Consider the following 24,372-nt stretch of genomic DNA (forward strand, 5'->3'; position numbering starts at 1 on the left):
ACTCTCTTCTCTTTCTGGACTTTTTTTTTAACACCAGCACAACCTACCTCACTTGCGACCTTTGAACTGTGAGGCGCTCCGTGCACTTTTCCGTCCTGAAGCCATCGTACTCCGCTCAGTAGCAGTAAAATGATCAATGTTTCAGGTGCATAAATTGTTCCAAATCCCTGACCCTGTGGGTGTGACAAGATCATCCAGCATCCTGCCCCAGAAACCTGCCAGCCCCACAGACCTCTCTGGGCACAGATACCTGCCAGCCCCACAGACCTCTCCAGGCAGAGAAACCTGCCAGCCCCACAGACCTCTCCGGGCACAGAAACCATCCAGTCCCACAGACCTCTCCGGGCACAGAAACCGGCCAGTCCCACAGACCTCTCTGGGCACAGATACCTGCCAGCCTCACAGACCTCCCCAGGCAGAGAAACCAGCCAGCCCCACAGACCTCCCCAGGCACAGAAACCTGCCAGCCCCACAGACCTCTCCGGGCACAGAAACCTGCCAGCCCAACAGACCTCTCTGGGCACAGAAACCTGCCAGCCCCACAGACCTCCCCAAGCACAGAAACCTGCAAGTCCCACAGACCTTCACAGGCACAGAAACCTGCCAGTCCCACAGAACTCCCCCAGCCAGATAATCCTGCCAGTCCCACATACTACCCCATGCAGAGAAACCTGCCAGCCCCACAGACCTCACCAGGGACAGAAACCTGCCAGTCCCACAGACCTCCTCGGGCAGAGAATCCAGCCAGTCCCACAGATCTTCCAATGCACAGAAACTTGCTGGCCCCACAGACCTCCCCGGGCACAGAAACCTGCCAGTCCCACAGATCTCCTTGTGCACAGAAACCTGCCAGCCACACAGACCTCCCCAAGCACAGAAACCTGCCAGCCCCACAGACCTTCCCAAGCACAGAAACCTGCCAGTCCCACTGACCTCCCAGGGTACAGAAACCTGCCAGTCCCACAGACCTCCACAGGCACAGAATCTGCCATCCCCACAGACCTCTTCAGGCAGAGAAACCTGCCAGCCCCACAGACCTCTTCAGGCAGAGAAACCTGCCAGCCCCACAGTACTGCCCAATCACAGAAACCAGCCAGTCCCACAGACCTCCCCCGGCACAGAAACCTGCCAAGTTCCATTGACCTCCCAGGGCACAGAAACCTCCCAGTCCCACAGACCTCCCCAGGCAGGGAAACCAGCCAGCCCCATAGACCTCCACAGGCACAGAAACCTGCCAGCCTCACAGACCTCTAGGGGCACAGAAATCTGCCAGCTCCACAGGCCTACCCAAGCAAAGAATCCTGCCAGTCCCACAGACATCCATAGGCAGAGAAACCTGCCAGCCACACAGACCGCCCCAGGCACAGAATCCTGCCAGCCCCACAGACCTCCACTGGCAGTGAAGTCTGCCAGCCCTACAGACCTCCCAAGCATAGATACCTGCCAGCCCCACAGGCCTCTTCGGGCAGAGAAACCTGCCAGCCTCAGAGACCTCCCCAGGCACTGAAGTCTGCCACCCCTACAGAATGCCCCAGACACAGAATCCTGCCAGCCCCACAGACCTCCCCAGGCACAGAACCAGTCAGTCCCACAGACCTCCCTGGGCATAGAAACATGCCAGTTCCACAGACCTCCCCGGGCACTGAAGTCTGCCACCCCTACAGAACGCCCCAGGCACAGAATCCTGCCAGCCCCACAGACCTCCCCAGGCACAGAACCAGCCAGTCCCACATACCTCCCTGGGCATAGAAACATGCCAGTCCCACAGGGGTACACAGGCACAGAATCTGCCATCCCCACAGACCTCTCCAAGAAGAGAGAGACACCTGCCAACGCCACAGACCTCCCCCAGAATACTGCCAGTCCCACAGACCTCCGCAGACAGAAAAACCTGCCAGTCCCACAGACCTCCCCGGGCCAAAAACCTGCCAGTCCCAGAGACCTCCCCGGGCACAAAAACCTGCCAGTCCCACAGACCTCACCGCCGGGGCACATGAGAACGTTTTTCTAATTTTGTGCTGTGGCCAAAATAGAATAAGCTTACTATGGGGTAAATATTGTTGCTATGTCAGTGCAAAATGAATTTGTTTTGTTTTTTACCTTGTGTTAAAGTGGATGTCTTATGGCCCGAAGTTGTAGGTCTGTTGTGTTTCTAATGAGTTAGCTCCATAACTGAAATAAGAGGCATTTCTGGCATCTTCACAGTGGCGTAAAATAAGCCCCACGCAGCCCCCTCAGCGCAGGGTGGGCCCTCAAGCTCCAGGGAGCCTCCTCTGCAAAAGTTGTAGGTGGTGGCCCCGGCAGGGGGCCCCCTCCATGTACTTTGCAGGGGGGCCCCCTCAACTTTTGTTACACCACTGGTGCTGGGTCCATCACACCCCAATGCTGGCTGTTCTTTCTTCCCTGCGTTAGGGCCTTTGGCAACCTTGGTTCAACTCTCTTGAGGGTGTTTGAGCACAGGTTTCCGGTAGCCCCACAAGGTCTAATTTACTTTCTGTGATGTACTCTGCTACTTCTGTTCTATGCATCATTGCACATCAACAGACCTCCAGCTATAGAGGGGACATAGTCATTTTCACTCAGAGTCCTCCTTCATGTGTGTCTTTGGGGGGAGGGGATATGAATCTCAGTAGGCTGTTTAGTTGTTGTATGTATCCAAGACAAGCTACGTGTGGGAGTGTGGTAATTCTGTGCAAGGGCCCCTTGAAGTGCCAAGGCCTGATCTCTGCATGCAGCGTGCCAGGAGCCCCGGGCCCCCTGAAATGCCAAGGCCTGCTCTCTGCATGCCAGGAGCCCGCCCCACCCCCTAGACAGACTCCAGCCAGCTCGAAGCGATGTCCTCTCATGCTCCCATTTTCTTTTCTCCTCAGTTGTCTCCACTGCTCTCTTCATCAGTGCACCCCAGGGGTCCGTCCGTGGGGCTGTCAATCAGTCGGTGCTGCTGCCCGTGAGCTACCGGATAAATGAATCACTGAATGTCCAGCTCCTCATTACATGGACACACAAGGACAGCAATGTTCCAATCATTGCATATAAATTGAACAATGTCTCCCTGGGGGAGGACGGGCGCCCCCTCAGTTGCAATGGAAGCCTTTTCACCCATGACACATACAAGGACCGCGTCATCTTCCACCCCGAGACCGCGTCTCTGCGCCTCCTGAACCTACAGCTCAGCGACAGCGGAGTCTACACCGTCTCATTCAGAGACATCAGACACAGCAGAGACATCTCCCTGTCTGTGTCTTCGACACAAGAGTCTCCTGGGAACGACACCGCCGCCAAGAGGCCACCAGGTGAGTGAAGCTTATGGAGGGGCCTTGGTTGAGGTGTAAGGAGAGTTCACTGCTTCAAGGCGCTCTTTGTCACCATCACATTCATGCTGTCTGTTGGTTTGGTTAGAAATCATCTTGAGCTCCTTATGCATTCTATGTCCCTTGTCTCTGTATATCTCTCTCTCTCTCTCTCGGCCTCTCTCTCTCTGACTCTATTTCTGTCTCTCTTTCCCTCTCTCTCTCTCTCCCTGTCTCTACCTCTCTGACTCTCCCTCTCTCCATGTCACTCTCTCTCTCTCTCTCTCTCTCTCTCTTTCTCTCTCTCTTTCTTTGACCCTGTCTCTGACGGTGAACAGCCTTTACGACGCGGCTGTTACACCGCCGTGCCGTTACAATGCGGTCTTTTCAACGCAAGTCGTTACCACGACTTGCGCTGGAGGGCGCTGCAGGACAAGGAATTTTTTAATTTACTATCCAACACCTTCCCTACTGTACGTAGGCTGGTGTTGGAATAGTAAATTAAAAAATTCCTAAGTCCGCACCCCCTCCAACGCAAGTCGTGGTAACGACTTGCGTTGAAAAAAACGCGTTGTAACGGCACGGCGGTGTAACAGTACGCGTCGTAATGCCGTACATCCGTCTTTGACTCTCTTTCTCTCTCTCTCTCTCTCCGTCTCTCTCTCTCTATGTTTCTGTCTCTCTCTCTCTGTCTGTCTCCCTGTGTCTCTTTCCTCCATCCCTCTGTCTCTCTCACTTTCTCTGTCCTTTTCTATATATAACTTCACATATATGTACCTTTATCATATATACATCTTCAAGGTACGTAGATCTGAAGTTAAGAATAGTAAATTTATACTTACCTATTTGCACTCACCTACTCGATAGTCTTGTCCTCGATATTTTTGACACGGTATTCGGTCCACATGATATTTGTGTTTATGACAGTTTATCTGTCACTGATCCTGTTGTATTACTGCTGTTTTCACGTGCTGTGTTTCCATGGCTCCTGCTTGACATCTTCTCTGGATTCTAGATTGTGGAATCTAGAAAAGAGTCAGAGCGGTTGCCAACAGCGAAGGACCTGTTTCCTCCTGTCTCTACAATAAATTCTGGGGCCGATTCACAGAACTGACTTAAGACAAAATCCTAAACTTACTACTTTTAGAATTCACAGAAGTTAGAATTTATTCTTAAGTTTGACATAAGACAAACTTAAGACAGACTTAAGACAAAATCCCAACTTAAGTCTGTCTTAAGTCTGTCTTAAGTCTGTCTTAAGTCTGTCTTAAGTTTGTCTTAAGTCTGTCTTAAGTCTGTCTTAAGTCTGTCTTAAGTCTGTCTTAAGTCTGTCTTAAGTTTGTCTTAAGTCTGTCTTAAGTCTGTCTTAAGTTTGTCTTAAGTCTGTCTTGAGTCTGTCTTAAGTCTGTCTTAAGTTTGTCTTTGTTTAAATTTAAATCTGTAACTTCTGTGAATACCAAAAATAGTAAACTTAGGATTTTGTCTTAAGTTAGTTCTGTTAATTGGGCCCCTACTTTTGAAGGTGCTGTTTCCATCCATGACAACCCCTGGGGCAAGTTTAACGTGCTGCGAGGGATGTTGCAATTGCTGTCCCCTACCTTTGATTTCTATGGTTTGTTATTGTGAGGTAGGGCATTTTGGCATCTTGCATTTTTATGTACTGTTCGGAGTTTCCCGAGACAGTTTAACGCTACTGGAGCCGCGCGCCTGAAGTCCGTGACTGTTAATGCGTGGAATTTTCTACAGCGCATTGTTACGCTAATGTTGCCAGACTTCTACGTCCTCCGGCGTATGCCCATTTTCTTACGTGCTACGTTGCCACTGCGCTAACGTTGAAGCGCACTGGCGTCAAGTTTGTTTCCTAGCAACATTTGTCTTCACTTTCAATTACGTTTGTTTGCCGGCCAGCGCGCCAATCAGTGCAACTTCTTAAAAGTCCTGCAGTATACCTGGGTATGCAGCAATGACGTTTCTTATTACATTCAACGAACTATACTCCCATCACCAATAGAAAAATAAAAACAGTTTCTCTAGGAGCTGTTTTGGACAATGCTGTCTACTTTCATTATTTACATTTTTTGTGCTGCCAAGTTACAGTAATTTAGTAACTTCGACTATTGAGCGTTTATGCAATTCATTATTTGGACTTTGTTATTTGTGATACTTCATCTATTCGTCAGAGTCTACAGTGACTACTTTATTTTAACTTATTGTGTTGATCTAGCAAGACTGTTTACATATTGTTGTGCACTATAACATTGTGAAGAATGCATTTCTTATTTTTCAAGCAGTTATGCATACCACATCTGTGTTAGCACCACCCAAATGTTTACAAAATCCCGGTGTTCCTTCCAGGGTATGGGAAGATTGGCAAGAATCGTTTGAGACATTTCTTGAGGCAATTGGGGGAGAAACTCTTGTAGCATCTCGCAAATTGGCTTTATTAAAGCATAATCTAGGGGTTGAAGGCAGGAAAGTATTGAAAACATTACCTAAAACGTTATGTTCTAATTCCACCAGCCGTGATGGTGAAGGTGAAGAAGAATGTACGAATTCTGGAGAGAATTTTTATGATGAATATTTGGAGGCTTTGAAAGCTTTAGAAGAAAATTACAGAATAGAAAACAGCATTGTAGTGGAACGACATAGATTCTTTTCTATAGCAGTTACCTGGAGAAACAGTTGAGCAATATGTGGCTGTATTAAGAACTTTAGCTGCTTCATGCAGATTCAGGGACCTTCATGAGGAGATAATCAGAAATCAATTCAGAAATAGAACTAACAATTGTAAAATCCAGGAGAATTGAGAGATCTTTCTCTACAGAAGACTATAGAAATAGCCAGGAGGGTTGAAAACACACCACACTATGTCAAATAACTCAATAGCAAACTAGGGAAAGAGAAAGGTAATGTTAGTGTTCTTGCTAATGCCAATCGCAAATGTAAAAATGTAGGTGAAGCTGCAAATGTTCAGGCTCCATCTAATCCTTCTAGCGAAAGGGCTGATGCTCTTTTGGCAACCACTTTGACTCTTCTCTAGATTCCACAATCTAGAATCCAGTGAAGATGTCAAGCAGGAGCCATGGAAACACAGCACGTGAAAACAGCAGCAATGCAACACATGTTCCCCCTAAAATAAAATACACAAAATAAACAATGAAAAACAACTTGAACAATATGAAAATAAAAATGCTAAAACCTTTTAGGTGCATAAGTAATCTTTATGCCAGCATTGCTTTGATGTAATACGATGCGACACCCTTACGACCTCATCATTTTCAGGTACAGAAATGCCAGACATGATCCGATTCAACAGCCTTTTGACACCAAGATATTTGGAAGCAGAAATGCTGGAATCATTTTTGTTACTCAACCAAACATCACGTTCCAAACTGTTACACATGTTTACTTTCTGCGTGTTCCACCTTCTCCCATCCTCTAACCAGACACAATTACCAACAACCTTCAAAACTTCCTTGGGATTGGACCACTTGGATAACCCCACTCTTTGATTTCCCACCAGAAAAATTCTTACCCAGTCACTAACTTTAAAATTATGAGCACACCTCCTAATTTTGTCATTGTGTCTCATGATGTACTTTGTTGATAATTGTGAACTCTACATGCCAACACATCCCTAGGCACATGCTTGAGATCCACCTTACACATTCATACTGGTGTCACCTTGTTACAAGCCACACGTCTCTTAAGAAGACTTAAAGGACTTTCTCGGGTGGCAGTGTGAGGTGTGTTGCGGTCACTCGAAATCATTTCCTTAACAGCTCTTTTACCATCCAACTCATCAGCATCCGCCAACTGTACACATTCCTCAATACACAGTTAAATCTCTCAACCATGCTGTTTTCCCTAAGATTGTAAACAGCAGTAGTGCAATGTTTCACACCAAACCCTTTCAAATACTCCTCAAATTCACTGGACAAAAAATTGTGGACCTTTGTCAGTAATGACACTCTTAGGATAACCTTCTCTACGAAAAATCTTTTCACAAAAATCAATGACATTGGAAGATTTAATCTCCTTCACAAATGTTACCTCAGGCCACTTTGTAAAATAGTCCATTAAAACTAAAGCATACTTGTTGACAATACCATTTTCTCTAAATGGACTACAAATGTCCATGGCAAGGTTTTGCCAAGGCTTTTCAGGCAAAATAAGGAGTAATGGTAGTGTCTTAAAATCTGTGAGATTTATCACTGCACATGCATGCAACACAGTTTCTCACACACCTTTCAATATCATTGTCAATTCCTGGCCACCAGACATCAGATCTGGCTCTCCTCTTCATGCCCGTTATATCATTGTGTGCTTTGTGTAAAAGTTCCAATATCCTAGTACGTTCATTGCAAACACCACTAACCAACAACACATCACGCTATGTAAAGGAACGCACATATTCCAGGCAGGTTGCATCCTCCACACCCCACCACTGTACGTGCTACAGTACTACACCGCACCATGTCCAACTTAGCAAAGGAACGCACTTGTTCCAGCCAGGATGCAACCTCCACACCCCACCACTGTACGCGCTGGAGAAACACTACAGCGCACCGCGTAAAATTAAGCAAAGGAACACACTTGTTACAGGCAGGATGCAACCTCCACACCCCACCACTGTAGGCACTGCAGACTACTACAACGTACCACGTCAAACTAAGCACGGGAACACACCACACCATCAAAGGCTTTTAAACCTATAAGAACTCATAGCACGCTCAAACTTAGTCCGACCCAACTCATGGAACACACCTCTCACTCAGGGTAAAGTCCAACCATCAAAAAATGTAATACACAAAAAAAACACATGCATACATCCTAAAGTACCACCACACCCAGTGCTTCCTATAAACATCACTAGACAGTAGACAACATATGAAGTATGGCAACAATCAATACACTGAAACCTTAATGACACACTTATAGACATAGCATTAGAAATATACATGGTGCACACGAACAGTAGTTACTAATAGCAGTCATGTGAATGGTGAGGAGCCTCTCACCCAAGACAGCTACCAAAATAACCCAGAATGAATACACCAATGACTTGGTTAACAGGTCCTGCATGACTTCACCTCAGTAGCATGTTGTTAAGTTCATACCCACCACGTGAGTTAATCTATTGCCGAACGTTGAGGTACATTATAACTCCCCTCGCAGTTGAACAGTTCTAGAAAACCACAGTGCCAGTACAAATCGTTATCCTTTCTTGTCATAATTAGCAGTCTTCAGCAACGTTTCATCAGGGCTCAATTCACCTAGACAGCCGTTGGCAGAGAATACGGCATCACGGCTGAAAACAAAACACTCTCCAAAAGAAACTTGGGATGAACAGTGAAGGCGTGTGTGTGGTACTAGCTGAGGCACTCAATCCACAACTTGCCTTGATCTTGAATATGCGTGATCCCCGTCAATGTTCTCGATGTGTCTGACGCAAACAGCATTGCTGGGCAATCAAGTAATTACCACTTTATGCTACTTCAACAATAAATGAACTGGAGAAGTGTGGCTCAATGGTTAGAGCTGCAGACCCTGATGCAGTAGTCTGGCCGGGACCAAGGTTCAATTCCCGCCTCGGCGGGTCTTGGGTTTAAAATTCCATGGACCAGATAATTCTCGCCTCGTGCCTATTCTAATCATGGGCCCCACGCTGCAACTCTGGGCAATAGCTTGCTTAATCTCCACAACGCTAAGGATGCCTGGCCTCCACCTTGGGGGTGCCCAGGAGTGGACACCTCACAGGGAAAGCCAGGATGGGTTCCACAGCGGAATTCGTACAAGCGCCTTGAGACCCTTGCGGGTGAGTAGTGCGCTATACAAGTATCAATTTTACTGTGGCAGAGGACGAAACAGCATTGGAGTTGAGGGCAAAGACGGCGCCCAGTGGGTGGGAAGAGGTATATGTACCTCACCCGCCCCCTCTACCTGGAAGTGACGGAACACCGGACCCCTGAGGGTCTCCAACACTGGTAGGCTGCCTCCTGTGCCTCTTGCAGCACTAAGGCAGCCAACCTCTTAGCGGGTCTCCTTTGTGGACCCCGGACAGCCTGCAGGTGTTTCTCACATCACAGCAGAATCCTGTTGCTGCAACGTTGCTTTGGAAGGACCCGTGAGTGCGTTCCTCAAATGTTTTAAAAGGTACAAACTGTTTCACGTGCCTGGTGGTAACTTCCACAAACTTTAATGCATATAGACTTCATTCAGCACGGCCCAAGTAGGTGTCTTACTTACTCTGCGTGCACCCCTCATCAGTTGCACTGCTGAATAACCACATTGGCAGCTGTGCGCCGCATACATTGACACAGGTTCCCATCACAAGTCTAAACACAACACAATCCAACAGAGTGTATAAGAGCTCCAGCGTTACAAAAAAACCTTTGCAGAAAGTAATTGCTGTGAGCCATATAAAAGATGGTCAAAGCAGATCAAAGCACCCAAAAGTAGTTCTCATACTAGACGTAAGATTTGTCATTAAAATAGATGCCGTGGGTTCCCACCAAATGAATGTTAGAAATCATCAATCAGCATACATGCCTTTAACTGACCTTCCAGTCGGCTACTCTGCCTTCAAGCTTGGAATGTTAATTGCTCCAATACTCCAAATCTGTAAGCTGTCTGTAAGTTGCGGGTTTCAAGCATAAGGTCACACAACAAATTTTGGACTGTGTAGACTGATTGTAGATTGGCTGTTGTCTGGCTTTCTACTGTGTAGGCTGATGTCCAACACTGAAATATCTAATGTGTAGGCAGTTTGCAGGCTGGCAGGTTTCAAGCCATTCAAGCCACACAATGTCCAACATCCAAAACATACTTCTGTAGGCTGTCTGTTGTAGAAGACACTCGTGGGGCATCCAAGGCGTTGATCAGGCTTCTTTTAGAGCTTCAGGAAATCTTGGGGCATATTAACAAGATGTGCGTTACAAAACGCACATCGCACATTTCACTATCGCCGGCTATCGCCGGATTTTTTCACCATGTTAGTGCGTTATTATCAACGCGCAACACGTAGGCGATAGTAAATCCTGCGATAACCGGCGATAGTGAACATTAGCGCGTGAAAACAAGCGTTGTTTTCACATGCTAATGTGTTCCTTGATAATATGGGGGGTGGATTCAGCTTTATGATCCATACCCCCATGTTAACAATGCCTAACGCCTGGTCCGAGCAGGCGTTGGGAGACCTGCGATATACCAGTTTATCGCAGGTCTCCCTCTCCCAACGCCTGCCTTGGTGATAGGGTGTTCCCACCTCCAACCACATTTTACATGTGGTTGGACGTGGGAACGCCCACTTTGCATGTCATTAGCGATGTTTCTCACTGACATGCAAAGTGGGCTTGAGGCAGGCGTTGCAATGCCCTTGTTAATAGGACGCAAGAAGTATCGCCGCTTTCACGGCGAATTGTGCCGAGAAAGCGGCGATACTTCAGGTTGTTAATATGCCCCCTTCTTTTTAATTTCTTATTCAATAACTAGTCTCTGCATGCATAGTTCTCTCAAAATCGTTCCCACTTTTGTAAACGAAGTTGGGTCCTGGTAGATAATTTGTCCAGTAGCCAGTAGTGTAGATTATGTAGTTTATTCAGTTACAAATAAGATGGTGAAGGGTGTAGTATCTTGCTACAATGATGACGCTACACAAAGATATATATATAGGAGCTCTTATTATGCTTCCTCTATGTTCCCTGTCCCTACTCTAAGTGTCCTAGTTCCTGTCCCCTGGCTCCTCCCGTTCCTGTTCCTCCCCTTAACTCCACCCCAACCACTAGACTGTATCACGTTATCACATCTCCCCCCTTGTTAACAAAAGAGAATACTTAGCGTCCAACATGTTTATAGTTCCTCAATCAGCCACACGGGTCTGCAGGCCGCCTGTTTAGGCTCTGGAGACGCGTCTCCATTTCCTTGGTGTGGCTTTCCGTTGCTTTGACAAGATCATCCTTGAACACAGGAGTGCATCTTTGAAGTTGCGAAATGTCTTGTGTGATCTTCTTGTTCCTAGGGCCGTGGCGGTTTCCTATGAGCTTGTGGGTTATCCACTCATCTTCAGTTTCTGAGGCGACCATGATTGCCTCTCGGGAGGTGACCGTGAAGGGCTCCGCTCGATAGCGGCACTCCGTCTTCTTTGGTGGCTCTTGTTCAATTGACGCTCGATCTCCTCTGTGAGTGGATGTTGTTCTGGTTCTCTTCCGAGCACCTGCATATAATGCTACTTCCTTTTGTCTCGTCCGGTCAGTGGCAACACTGTCCTCCTGTTCAGCGTCATGCATGCCAGCCGGTAGGGCACTTTCTGAAAGGATCTTCCTAATTTTGTTAGGGGACTCATCTGCTGCCTCTGGTTGTCTTGCCCCGAAGCTGGTGAGCCCTTTAACTATCTGGGCATGGACCTGTTTCTCCCTCATCCGATGATAATCTGTCGCTGTCGCCACACCCGGTCTTCCTTGCAGAGTGACTGGATAGCCTTTTACCATCCAGTTGGTAATGCCCCTTATGTCTGTTTTCCATCTGTAGGCCCTTTGAGTCAGTCTCGCTGACCCCTTTAGAGGTGACGGTATATTGTTGATGTCTTGATATACCTGCAACTGACATGACATGTTATCTTGTGGGGTGATTGAGTATTCAGAGACATTGGTGTGAGTTGTGTCGCTCTGGATGGGAAGAATGTCCGGTGGTTCTGTGGTGTGTTCGAGTGGTTGATGCCATGGCCATTGTTGGGACCATAACTCGGTCGACCCAAGAGATCGGACAGACATGCTTTCTGAATCGGAGGAGTCTTTTGTTGATGCTCTTTGAGAACATTCTTTTGAGGGTGTCTTGAATGGTAGATTTCCGAAACGGGTAGGCCATGACGAGCTGCTCCTCGAGTCAGAGTTATCTTTGGGATAATTCTCCGGGTACCTTTTTCAACATGCCTTCGTTGTCATTTCGATGGAGAGGTTGTTTGATAACCACATGCTTAGTTCTTGCGGTTGATCCCCGGGCGCTTTGTCTCTGCCTCTCTCGTATGATGGTGATGACCTCCTCTCACTTGCCTCGTTGTCTCGGGTGTCGTGTGTGCGTCTGTCTTCCCTTTTCCGGTGTCTGAGTGACTCATTCTGTCTTGTGTGGTTTGCTTCTTCCTCACGCTTGTTTGGTGTCCTGACACCTGGGCTACAGGTGCCATGTGTCTCACTGCTTGATGCTTTCTCCGACTCATCTCCAGACTTTGTCGAGTGGCGAGGTGCTCTGGCGTGTTCGTGTACCGATTTCCAGTGTTGACGTGGCTGGTCCGGTCTTCCATATTTTGTCTTTCTTGCCCCTTTGTTGGACAAGTTGTCATCTGGTTCATTGATGCGATCTGTCCTACTGGGCACTTCATCTGCTTTAGAAACGTTTGCGCCATACCTTGAATGACCCCTTGGTGTTAACCAACTCCTTGAGGTTGAAGAACCCCTTGAGGTTGAAGAACTCCTTGAGGTTGTATCACTGCGGCTGTCGTAATCCTGGATCCTCCCGGACTTTTGTATTGTTGACTCAGAATATTTCATGTCACTTTGTCTCTCCCGCTGTCTTATCTCTGGTTTGCCTTCACTCTCCCTGTTTCTTGTTTTGTTTGTTTCTGGGGCTAATTCTTTTGATAATTCTCCTGCTTTGACCCGCACTCCAACTTCGGCCTTCTTGATGATTTCCTTTAGTGACCACTGCCCTCGAAGGATCTTGCGCTTTGTATTAGGACTCGAGCAGCCTTCGATTACCCGTAGCCGAACTGCCTCCACATTTGAGAAGGTGTTGAAATGACAGCATTGTACCAGACCTTTCAGCCTTGTGATGAAGCTTGGCAATGATTCTCCTGGTTCCTGCTGTGCTGCATTGAAAACCATGCGTTCATGATCCACGCTTTCCTGTGCATTGAAATGAGTGCGTAGCGCCTCTTTGAGGTTTCTATATGTCTCTGTGTCTTTTGCTGCGAACGTCCTGATTAGGCGTCGGCCTTCGTGACCCACTAGCCGAAGTAGTAACAGTAGACGGTTGTTATCTCTTCGCTCTCCGGTTGTTTCAAGAAATGCATCTAGTGATTCTAGCCACTGGTTCCATCTAGAGCCCAGACTTTGGTCACTGGTCTGTGTCACTGGGGGTGGCACCCCAATGCAGATATTGGATTTGTGTTTTCCTTTTCTCACTGACATGGCGGAGGGGAGTCCTGGTATGCTACTGCCACGAGACTGTTCCTTTGTGTTTTCCGCGTTATTCTATAACGCTCTGCAGTCGAGGTCTCATGTGCAATTGTTTCCTCTTTGATTTTAATCGCCTGCTTTCACTTAGCACTGAAACTTCGTTTGTGCCTGTTGCATTCCAGACTTGCATTTGCTCGGGCTTGTTGCATCTGAGGCTTAAATGAGCTGGTGCTTGTTGCCTTCGCGCTTGGTATTGGCTTGCACTTGTTTTGTTGCAATTCTTGCATTTGCTTGTGTTTGTCACATTCGAGATTTGTACTGGCTTGTGCTTGTTGTGTTTATCGTTACTTTGGTTTGTGCTTGTTGCTAAAGTCACTTCGATTCATCACACTTCTTGTTGCTTGTATCAGTGCTCGATTGTGCTCAAGGTCGTCTTTGTTTGTTACTTGTGCTTGCTCGTGCTTGTTTCATTTGTATTTCTTGCCTTTACCAATGCTTGTTGTGCTTACTGTTGTCCTTGTTTGTGCTTGGTTACTTGTTTCAGCTCTTGCATTTGTTTGTGCTTGTTTACATATTGCACTTCTGGCATTTACTCGTGCTTGCTTGTGTTGGCTCTTGTGTTTGCTCGTTTAGCTCTTGCATTAGCTTGTGCTTGTTCTTGTATCTTTGCCAAGGCTTGTTCATTTATGTTCATCAATGCTTGTTCCTTTCCATTCGCCAGTGCTTGTTTTCTTGCTTTATCTCTTACAGTTGCATGTGCTTGTTTCTGATTTGCTGCTTGCAGGAGCTCGTGCTTGTTTGCCGTTCCTCCCTTTACACTTGCTTGTGCTTGTTTTCTCTTCTTGCCGCCTGACCTCAAAATGGCCGCTCACAGTCCTCACATAGGGGATGTCTGTGGCTTCCTGAATTAAAGATGGCCGCCGCTGTGAAATCTCAGCCTTCCCGAGATTTGGCTTCTTCTCCCCACTTGCAGTCACTCGGCCCCACTCGCAGCACTCACCGGGTGCAGGGGCTCGTCTTGGGATGCAGAAGCTGCCACTGTGTCCACCACAGCAGCGAACAGCGCAGGGACGAACGGGGTGAACTCCCGACGTCGCGTCCTCCGTCTCGAAACTCACGCTTTGGGGGTGAGCTTTTTGAATTCCTTTTTGGCGCGCGATCGCGCTAGCTGCTTTCTTCGAGGCACTCACTTGCAGCATACCATGCTCCAGGCAGCCTTCGCAGCCACGGAGTTCAGGGACAGGCAGGCAGTGTTTCTGGTGGCTTAATTTGTGCCGCAGCGCTCCCTTTGATTGCGGTGGTCGCGATGGCAAAGTCTTCATCGGCACCACCAGGGACAGGGTTATGCAGCGTCACGGGATCGATGTCAGTTGCACCGTGTGCCTGATCCCACCCTCGTCGCCAGCTGTAGTATCTTGCTACAATGATGACGCTACACAAAGATATATATATAGGAGCTCTTTATTATGCTTCCTCTATGTTCCCTGTCCCTACTCTAAGTGTCCTAGTTCCTGTCCCCTGGCTCCTCCCGTTCCTGTTCCTCCCCTTAACTCCACCCTAACCACTAGACTGTATCACGTTACCACAAAGGGGAGCAGCTTCCTGCTGCTCACCCCCACTCATTCCAACTGACCACTCATCCAAACCATGCACTCCTGAACATTCTATGAAATCACACTCACACAGGCTGAGCAGCAAGGAACTAGGAGACACAGGATATAACACATCTCCTTACTTCAGAAACAAATAAAAACAATAGGAAGCAAAGTGAAAGAAAATACATATTCACACTTGCTGATACACATAAGCAACCAATCCTAAATCACAAGGAAAGATCACAATTCATCCTTAAAATATTAAAATAAAATTAGGTCACATAAGATAATATAGCATGGCATAAAGATTACTTATGTGCATAGAAGGTTTTAGCATTTTTATTTTCATATTGTTCAAGTTGTTTTTCATTGTTAAAAAGATGTTCAAGAGCCGTCTAGGGTAAGTAGGACATATCTTTATTGACCGTCAGCCATCCATCTCAGCAGCAACTGCCGCCTGCAGAATCCCCAGCCCAAAACATTCCAGTTCCCTTCAGAACCCCACATATATCCCTTCTTACCCCAAAACATAAAATACAAATGATAAATTGTAAAACAATGAACATGAAAATAAAACCATACTAACACAATGGTGTAATAATGAGGAGCATAGAAATAACAGGGTGCAGAAAAAAACAATATAAATAAAGGTTAATGCATAACATAATCACTATACAAGGCTGGAAGTTTCCTGTTCCTGACTGCCCCATTGACAGCTGTAACACTACAACCAGCTCCAGTAACAGTGGCATCATTGTCAAAATACTCACCATCCTTGAACACAACATCGTCGCAACCACCCAAACTATCACAAACCACAGTGGTTTTGTTTTTAGGAATCACAGAAACCATACTCTTAGTTCACACCTTTCCTCCATCCACCACAATTACATGATCACGAACACCAACCACCCTTTTTGGAGAGGAAAACTTGGAGAAATCCTTCCTTACCATACCAGGTTTCTGGATGTGAACCCAATCACCAACTTTGACCAACAGTCTCCTCCTTCCAGCTTTCATGCTCACCTTGCTGGTCAAGCCCTTCCCACATCCAACACTCTTCCAAGGACATCACTGTCCACCAATTTCCGATCAATCCAATCTGTATTCAAATGTTAAATGTTAAATGTCGTATACTTGTAAAGCGCACAGCTGCCCCAGCAAAGGGGCGTCCCGGCGCTGTATACCGCTGGGGAACCCATCCTGGCTTTCCCTGTGGGATGGTCCCTACTGGGAATCCCCAAGGTGGAGTCAAGCATCCCCGGCGTTGATGGGGCTGTTGTGGAGATTAGGCACGCTAATGCCCAGAGTTGCCGAGTGGGACCCCAGGTTAGAGTAAGCACCGAGGCGAGAATTGTCGAGTCCGCTGACCTGCCGCATCGGGAATTGAACCCTGGTCCCGGGCCGACTTCTGCTCCCGGGTCTGCCGCCTCTAACCAGTGAGCCACACCACTCCACAAATGAGTCCCTGCTACTCTCCCTCTCATAAGTGAAAGGGGACACACCAGTCACACTATGTGGGGCTATGTGGGGTTGTTCTGTAGGCCAACAACATGTCCTTAATGACCTTCTTTCAACTCAAGTGGTTCACTAAAGCTTACTGCAATTGATCTTTTACCAAACGATTAAACCTCTCCACCAACCCATTACTCCTGGAGTAGTAAAGAGACGTTTTAATATGGCAAATGCCATTCTTTTGCAGGAATTCAGTCATCTCTAAAGATACTAACTGGTTCCATTATCTGTGACCAGTTCCTCTGGATAACCTTCTCTGGCAAAAACATCAATCAGAAAATCAAACACAACAGAAGTGGAAATAGATTCAACTACCTTCACCTCGGGCAACCTTGACAAATAATCGATCAGCAGCACTAAAACAAACTTGGGTGTGCTGTCCAACACCGCGAACGGCCCAGAAATATCCAAAGCTAACTTGTTCCACGGCATGGATGGCGGTTCTACCGAAACAACGGGAGACGGTACAGTGACTTGAGACTTATCGCTGATCACACAAGCATTACAATCTTTAACAAACTGTTCCACCATCTTGTCCACACTTGGCCACCAGAAATCCTCCCTGATCCTCCATTTGAGTGCTCTAATACCACCATGACCACTATGTGCTAGGTGTGAAACCTTCCTCCTCAGACCTTCAGGAACTACCAATAAACCTGTTCTCCATACAATACCATAGAGAATGGATAATTCATCACTCACTTTCTCAAAAGCAACAAGACTTGCCTGTAACGGATTAGCTTCAGCCAACCTAGTACTATATAGATCTTAACAAGGGAAAAAAACATATTTTTCCAACATTTCCCTTCACTCTTTTTCACACAAAGCTCCATCTAACACCTTATCCAAAGAACTCATCACACAGACCATAACTAAATCATCATTCTCACAATTGTTCACACCACAATGTTCCTGCAAGAGTAGTCTTGACAAACAGTCTGCTGTGAATTTCCTTTTGCTGGATACATGCTCTAACACATATTGGAATTCTTGCATGCAGTACTGCCATTTGGCAATACGGGGAACGGCTCTCCCTCCACCGCGAGTACTAAACAAATCCACTAAAGGCTTGTGATCCATACGTAGAATTAACTCCTTTCCCCACAAGTAAGTCTTGAAGTATTCAGTTTCCCAACACATAGCTAAAACCTCCCTCTCGATGGTAGAATAAGTAGCTTCAGCTCCACGTAGCGTACGGGATGCCAAATCTATAACCTCCTTGCTTCCATTCAAATGTTTCTGCAACAATACCGCCCCCAAACCAACACCGCTTGCATCTGTCATCACAATACTCATATCTTTTGTGTTAAAGGATTTCAAAGGACATGCTGAAACTATATTTCTTTTTATTTCCTCAAAGACAAGTTCACATTCGTTTGACCACTTATATCTTATATTCTTCCTGAGTAGGTCACGTAACACAGAAGACTTACTAGCAAATTGCGGAACAAATTTTGCATAGAACTCCACAAAACCGAGAAAGGATCTGAGTTCATCCTTGTCCTTAGGTGATGGTGCATCTTCAATGGCCTGTAAGATCTTTAATTTTGGGTCTCACCCCCCCCCCCAGCAGATACATGGTGTCCCAAGTAATCAATACCCGACTGTGCAAATCTGCACTTATCCTTCCCCAATGTCATATCACTATTCCTCAAAATATCCAAAACCATCCTCACATGTGCATCATGCTTAACATTATCTTTGCCGTATATCAAGATGTCATCTTGAAAGCACGTTACTCCTTTCATTCCGTTGAATCAAATGTCCATGACTCTTTGAAACACCGAAGATGCAGACACCAACCCATATGGCATGCAGATATAATGGAAAGCACCCTCTGGTGTTACAAATGAAGTTAAGTGTTTGGCATATCCAGTGATGTGAATACTGCAGCGTGATCTAAAGTGTCTAACATTACATTCATATTTGGTAAGGGTTAGTGATCTACCCAAATATTACGATTGAGATCGCGGAGATCCACACATAAGCGCAAAGACTTATCCGCTTTGCGCGCCAACACAATTGGGGACAACCATTCTGATCCTTCGATGGGTTCAATGATTGGCATTGCGCACAACTTCAACAATCAAGTTCACGTTTTAACTCTTGTCTCAGACATAAAGGTACCTTTCTAAACTTGTGAACCACAGGCATTGCATTACTTTTTAATACAATGCGATGTTTAAAATCTTGCAGCTTACCTAACCGGTCACAAAACACTTGAACTCGCTGAACCACTTTAATCCTTCAATATCACACTCCCTCACAACAGCACTCAAACAAGGATTCACTAACCGATCCTTAGTTAAAACTACATCAGGATGGTAGGGATCCAAAATATGTTGAGTTCTCCTTGGTCATTCCAACCCAATAAATTTGAATCATCTTTCACGACAAACAACATCAGAATTAGTACAGTTGTTGCAGAACTTCAAATCAGCTCTGAATTTGCCTATAACCTCCACTTTTTTCCAACCATAAGCATACAATTTAATGTCAGTTGTTTCTAACACCACACCTTGGAACTTAGCAAATTAATTTTCACCCAGCAGAGTGACCAGAGAACCAGAATCTGCTATTACATTGACACTTTGGCCGTTAATTTAAAATTGACCAAACTGTGGTTTCCTTTTTCACATTTGTCCATTGACCACACAATTGTCATCTAGTTGGTCTGGCTCCTCTACCTTAATCATTACAATATAGCATTTACCCCACAAACTTTCATCGTCGCTACTATCTTCACACATGGCATTTACTGCATGCTTCTTTTGACTGCTCGCTCTGCAACAATAGGAAAAATGACCTCTGTTGCCACATTTAAAGCACATCTGACTTAGAGCTAGACAATGTTTAAAATTGCCCAGGTGTGACCTACTGCCACACCTGAAACAAACAAAATCTCTATCCGGTTTCCATGAGGGCTCACCGTGTTTGCTTGTGGATTTAAAATTCTGACTCTGAATTAGTAATAGCTCATTCTTTCATACAAACATAAGAATGTCCAATGCTTCTAGCAATTTTCAATGCTATCTCCAAACTAGGATATTCATTGGCTACCAGTCATTCTTGGATTTTCTTATTACTTGTTTTTTCAGTTATCTGATCGCGAATAATCTCTTCCTTTAAGTCATAATAGTTACAATTTAAAGATAAAGTACGTAGTGCTGACACAAAATCATGAATGGATTCTCCAGGTAGTTGTGCCCTTTGCAAGAATCTGTCTTTCCAAAACTACATTCCTCTTTTGAGAAAATCTCATGCTCAAAGTTTGAATTAATGAAGCAAATTCGTCCACAATGGGGTCAGTGACATCACCCTCCCCACTGGGAAGAACATGTACAGTTTCGATATGCAGCGTTTTTAAAATTGACCTGCCCTCATGACCTAAATTGTATACCAACAACGTTTTTTCTTCTTGGACGTGAAAGTATCACCAACAATTACGTCTAAATATGCTTCAAAAGCTTCAAGCCATTGTACCCAGTTCAACGGTGGAGAACTGGGATTTGCTAGAAATAGAGGAGGCGGAGATATACCCTCCATATTGCTGTATGCACGCAAGGTGAGTTGCTACCACCAATAATGTCAAAATTAATAATCATTAACTGTTGAAATAATAATAGTACACAAGTACTTGGTGATATAGAAGACTAAATATTGTCACCACTGTAAGAGCAGGTAAGACCAATAGGTGCAGAAAACCCCAGGTGTGCCTTTTTTAAAGAGCATGCACTGCGCTGATGGCTGATAGGCAACTATATGGGTGTGCCTATCACAGTAATAGAAATTCAATACCTCTAAGATGGTCGCCGCGCGTCTGAAGCATCAGAGACTTGCTGACATTGATGGGTGACACGTGTACAACCGCATGCACCCGCTACCAGCACGCGCTGGGATCATGCGCTGAAGAATCACTCTTGCTCCCTGGACACCGCACCCCCAAGCACACACCTCAACATCGTACACAACGGAGGGAGAGAAGGGTGCAGAATGCAGGCACTCACAAATGCCAACCTCTCGAAACTGCGAGGCAAAAGATGCTTGAAAGATGAAAACTGGCACTCCAGAGAGACGCAGGAAACAGCAGAACATCCAGGATGGACGTCGGCAGCAAGATGGAGGTGGGCACGCTGACAGTCAGCTCGTCGCCACAGAAAAGATGTCCAAGAGCTGTCTAGGGTAAGTAGGACGTATCTTTATTGACCGTCAGCCATCCTCCGTAGCAGCAACTGCCGCCCACAGAATCCCCAGCCCACAACGTTCCAGTTCCATTCGGAACCCCACAATTGTTTATTTATTTATTTTTTTCATTTTAGGGGGGAAGATGTGCTGTATTTCTGCAGTTTTCACGTGCTGTGTTTCCATGGCTCCTGTTTGACATCTTCACTGGATTCTAGATTGCGGAATCCAGAGAAGAGTCAGAGCGGTTGCCAACAGCGAAGGACCTGTTTCCTCAGGGGTTGTCGCTACAATAAATCAACTTTGGTTTCTTGTGTCTTTCCAAACATCTGAATCAGAGGTGGAGGGTCAGGGTATAACAGGAGGTGGAGGAGAAGGAAACATTAAAACTTCAGATGGAAGAGGAGCAGAGAACATCAGGAGATGAGAAAGCGGGAACATCAGGAGGTGTAGGAGCAGAAGACAACAGGAGGGGGAGGAGCAGAGAACATCACGAGGTGGAGGAGCGGGCAATACTAGGAGGTGGAGGAGCAGACAATATCAGGAGCGGGAGGAGCAGAGAACAACAGGAGGTGAGGGAGCAGGGAACATCAAAACTTCAAATGCTGGAGCAGCAGAGAAAATCAGGAGGTGGAGAAGCGTAGAACGTCAGGAGGTGGAAGAGGAGAGAACATCAGGTGGGGGAAATGCAGGGAACATCAGGATGTGGAGAAGCGAGGATCAACAGCAGGTGGAGGAGTAGAGAACATCAGGAAGTGGAGGAGAGGGGAACATCAGGAGGTGGAGAAGCAGAAAACAACAAGAGGTGGAGAAGCGGGGTACAACAGAAGGATAGGCTGGGAAAATCAGAAGGTAGAGGAGCGGGGAACATCAGGAGGTGGGGGAGCAGAGAAAATCAGGAGGTGGAGGAGCGGGGAATATAAGGAGGTGGAGGAGCGGGGAACATCAGGAGGTGAGGGAGCAAAAACATCAGGAGGTGGAGGAGCTCAGAACATCAGGAGATGGAGGAGCAGAGAACATCAGGAGGTGGAGGAGCAGAGGACATCAGGAGGTGGAGGAGCAGGGAACACCAAGAGGTGGAGGAGCAGAGAGTATCAGGAGGTGAAGGAGCAGAGAACATCATGAGGTGGAGGAGCAGGGCACAGCTAGAGGTGGAGGATCTGTTCTCTAGGCATCCATGAGGATTGCCCACAACAATGCTAACGCGTCAGACATTCATCTACTGAAAGGGACCAGAAACAAGGAAGCCCGAAACAGGTCCTAGGATGCTTGTTTTCAGGGAGGACCTGGCTTGGCAGATCAGGCTGGATTGTTCCCATGGGGCACAGGGTCAAGACTGATTTACATATGGCTGGGTTCAAACTGGAATGGCATGGTGAGAAAAAAACGATGGATTTAGGCCCAGATCTCTGTACTTGGGTGAATGTATAACATTGTTCTGCATTCTGTCCATCTACTGTTGTTTCTGCACCAGGAAGGACTCTTGACATCTTTCAAGATGGCGCCCCAGCTGGTCACCTATCTGACACTGCTGCCAGGGGACAGCTACTCTTTCTTTTTCCGTAACATCTATCAGTAATATCATCCGTCTGCACCAAGAGATCTCTTGGTGACATGCAACGAAAATTAGTTTACCTAACTCCACGGTTATCCACCTCAGAAGCATGGAAGACTGAGTTGGCACTCCAGGATTTTAACCTGTGACCTTGGGCTGCCGGAGGGAGATGTAATAGTTAACTCACCCATCAGAGCCACCACATACATTTCATTATCAAATAAGTACATTAGATTATGTGTGCGTTTGTTACTTCTATGTTTTAAAAGAAGACCAGTCCAGCCTGCATGTGCTCTGGTGGGTGACGGGCCCTCCTGCCCTGTCTGCCAGGCTCCTCTCTGTGGGGGTAGGTCAGTGTGAATGAGCTCTGGGATTACTTGTGCACTCTGCCTCTCACCAGCGGACACAGGACCATGCACGGAAGGATGGCTGGGGCTGGGGGCACACGAGGGCAGAGGTGAAGCGCCCCCGCAGAGCAGACTGTCAGTGCCTGGCATTCACCCCTCAGTGTCTGATCGAATGAGCCCTGGTGCCTGTCAGTCACTGCCTGGCATTCACCCCTCGGTGTTCAATAAATGATCGCCTGTGCCTGTCAGTCAGTGCCTGGCATTCACCCTTCGGTGTCTCATCGAATGAGCCCCGGTGCCTGTCAGTCAGTACCTGGCATTCACCCCTCATTGTCCAATGAATGAGCCCCGGTGCCTGTCAGTCAGTGCGTGGCATTCACCCCTCAATTTCCAATGAATGAGCCCCGGTGCCTGTCCATCAGTGCATGGCATTCACCCCTCAGTTTCCAATGAATGAGCCCCGGTGCCTGTCAGTCAGTGCCTGGCATTCACCGCTCAGTATTTCATCAAATGAGCCCGGGTGCCTGTCAGTCAGTGCCTGCTAACAAAGGGGATTGATTCAGTTAAGGAATATACAGAGGTTGGAATCCAAATACATATGTGAAAAAACAAATTACCTCGGACACCATAAATTAATTAAGCAAACGTATCTCTTCCCATACGGTTTTTAGGTCTCGTCCTATTAATCGCGCAAGTGATAATAGGATGAGAGTATTAAGGGCAAAACAAGCTCTGAAACGACCAGGCGGATTACGTTGAGTGCATGTGCTCGTGCACGCGCTTACCATTTGCTCCCCGAGCCGCCTGCCTCCGAGAGCTTCACTTCAAAGGGATCCGCTCCCCCGCCCCCTGCTTCACACTTTTCATGGCCGCCAGGCCGTGTCTCGCATTTCTCCTCCTCCCCTCCCCACAGCAATGCCAAGAGCTTGTTTGTTCTTGCCTTTCATCTCCTACTCGTCTTATCCCATTGTTAACATTTCCGCACCTTTGTCCGTCTATTAGTCATACCTGTCTGTTCGTCTCTGCTTTTTAGTATGTGCCAGTTTCCCTCTTTCAGTATTTTGTAAATGAACTTGCTAACTGTCCTGTGCTGTTCTTCATAGTGCTTCTTACGCGCACATTTTAATGACCGGCGGTTCAGCGCCTCACGCGCACATTTATGGAGCAGTACCTGCAACGTAACATACGCTCTCCTTTACTGTTTCTTCCTCCTTCATTTATCAGGCCCACAATCACGCTCTAATTTTATTTCATTTTTCTCCTCGCTTTCTCCTATATCTTTCCTCTTTTTACACTCCTCTGCCCTCCATTTCTTTACCATCTGCATCGCCCCTAATGGATCATGTATGCCACTTGTCCGCTGCTTCCCTTCTGTCTCAATCCCTTGTTTCTCTTCCTCCACCTTGTTTCCCGGTGCCCCTGTTTTTCCCTTTTTCTTTTTGCTTCTGGCTATGTTTCATCCCGCCCTTCTTCTTTAGCTATTTTGTTCCAAGTTTTACTCCCCGGGTTTGCCTTTCATCCTGCCACTCTCTCCGTCTACCCCCTCTCTTCTCACGCCATCTCTCCCTCGTTATCTCTTCTTTACTTCCCCTCTCCCCTTTAAGTCTTTCAATCGCTCCCTTTCTGACTAATTTTCGTGTTCATTCTTCCCCCTTCCGTCGACCCTCTCGTTTGTCTTTTCAGCACTCTTCTCCCTCACCTTCGAGATTTCTCATC

At 46.7% G+C, this 24,372-nt stretch overlaps 1 protein-coding gene across 1 annotated transcript in view; it reads left to right on the plus strand.

Annotated features, from left to right (window-relative positions):
* LOC144785699 (uncharacterized) overlaps window positions 1–24,372 on the plus strand; it is a 102,193-nt gene that overhangs the window by 13,619 nt on the left and 64,202 nt on the right. Inside the window, exon 2 of the mRNA XM_078664488.1 lies at window positions 2,871–3,293. Within this exon, the coding sequence (XP_078520614.1) occupies window positions 2,871–3,293 (423 nt within the window). The remainder of the gene's footprint in view (window positions 1–2,870; window positions 3,294–24,372) is intronic.

Source organism: Lissotriton helveticus, chromosome 10 (genome assembly GCF_964261635.1).
Source record: "Lissotriton helveticus chromosome 10, aLisHel1.1, whole genome shotgun sequence".
Classification (NCBI taxonomy): Eukaryota; Metazoa; Chordata; class Amphibia; order Caudata; family Salamandridae; genus Lissotriton; species Lissotriton helveticus.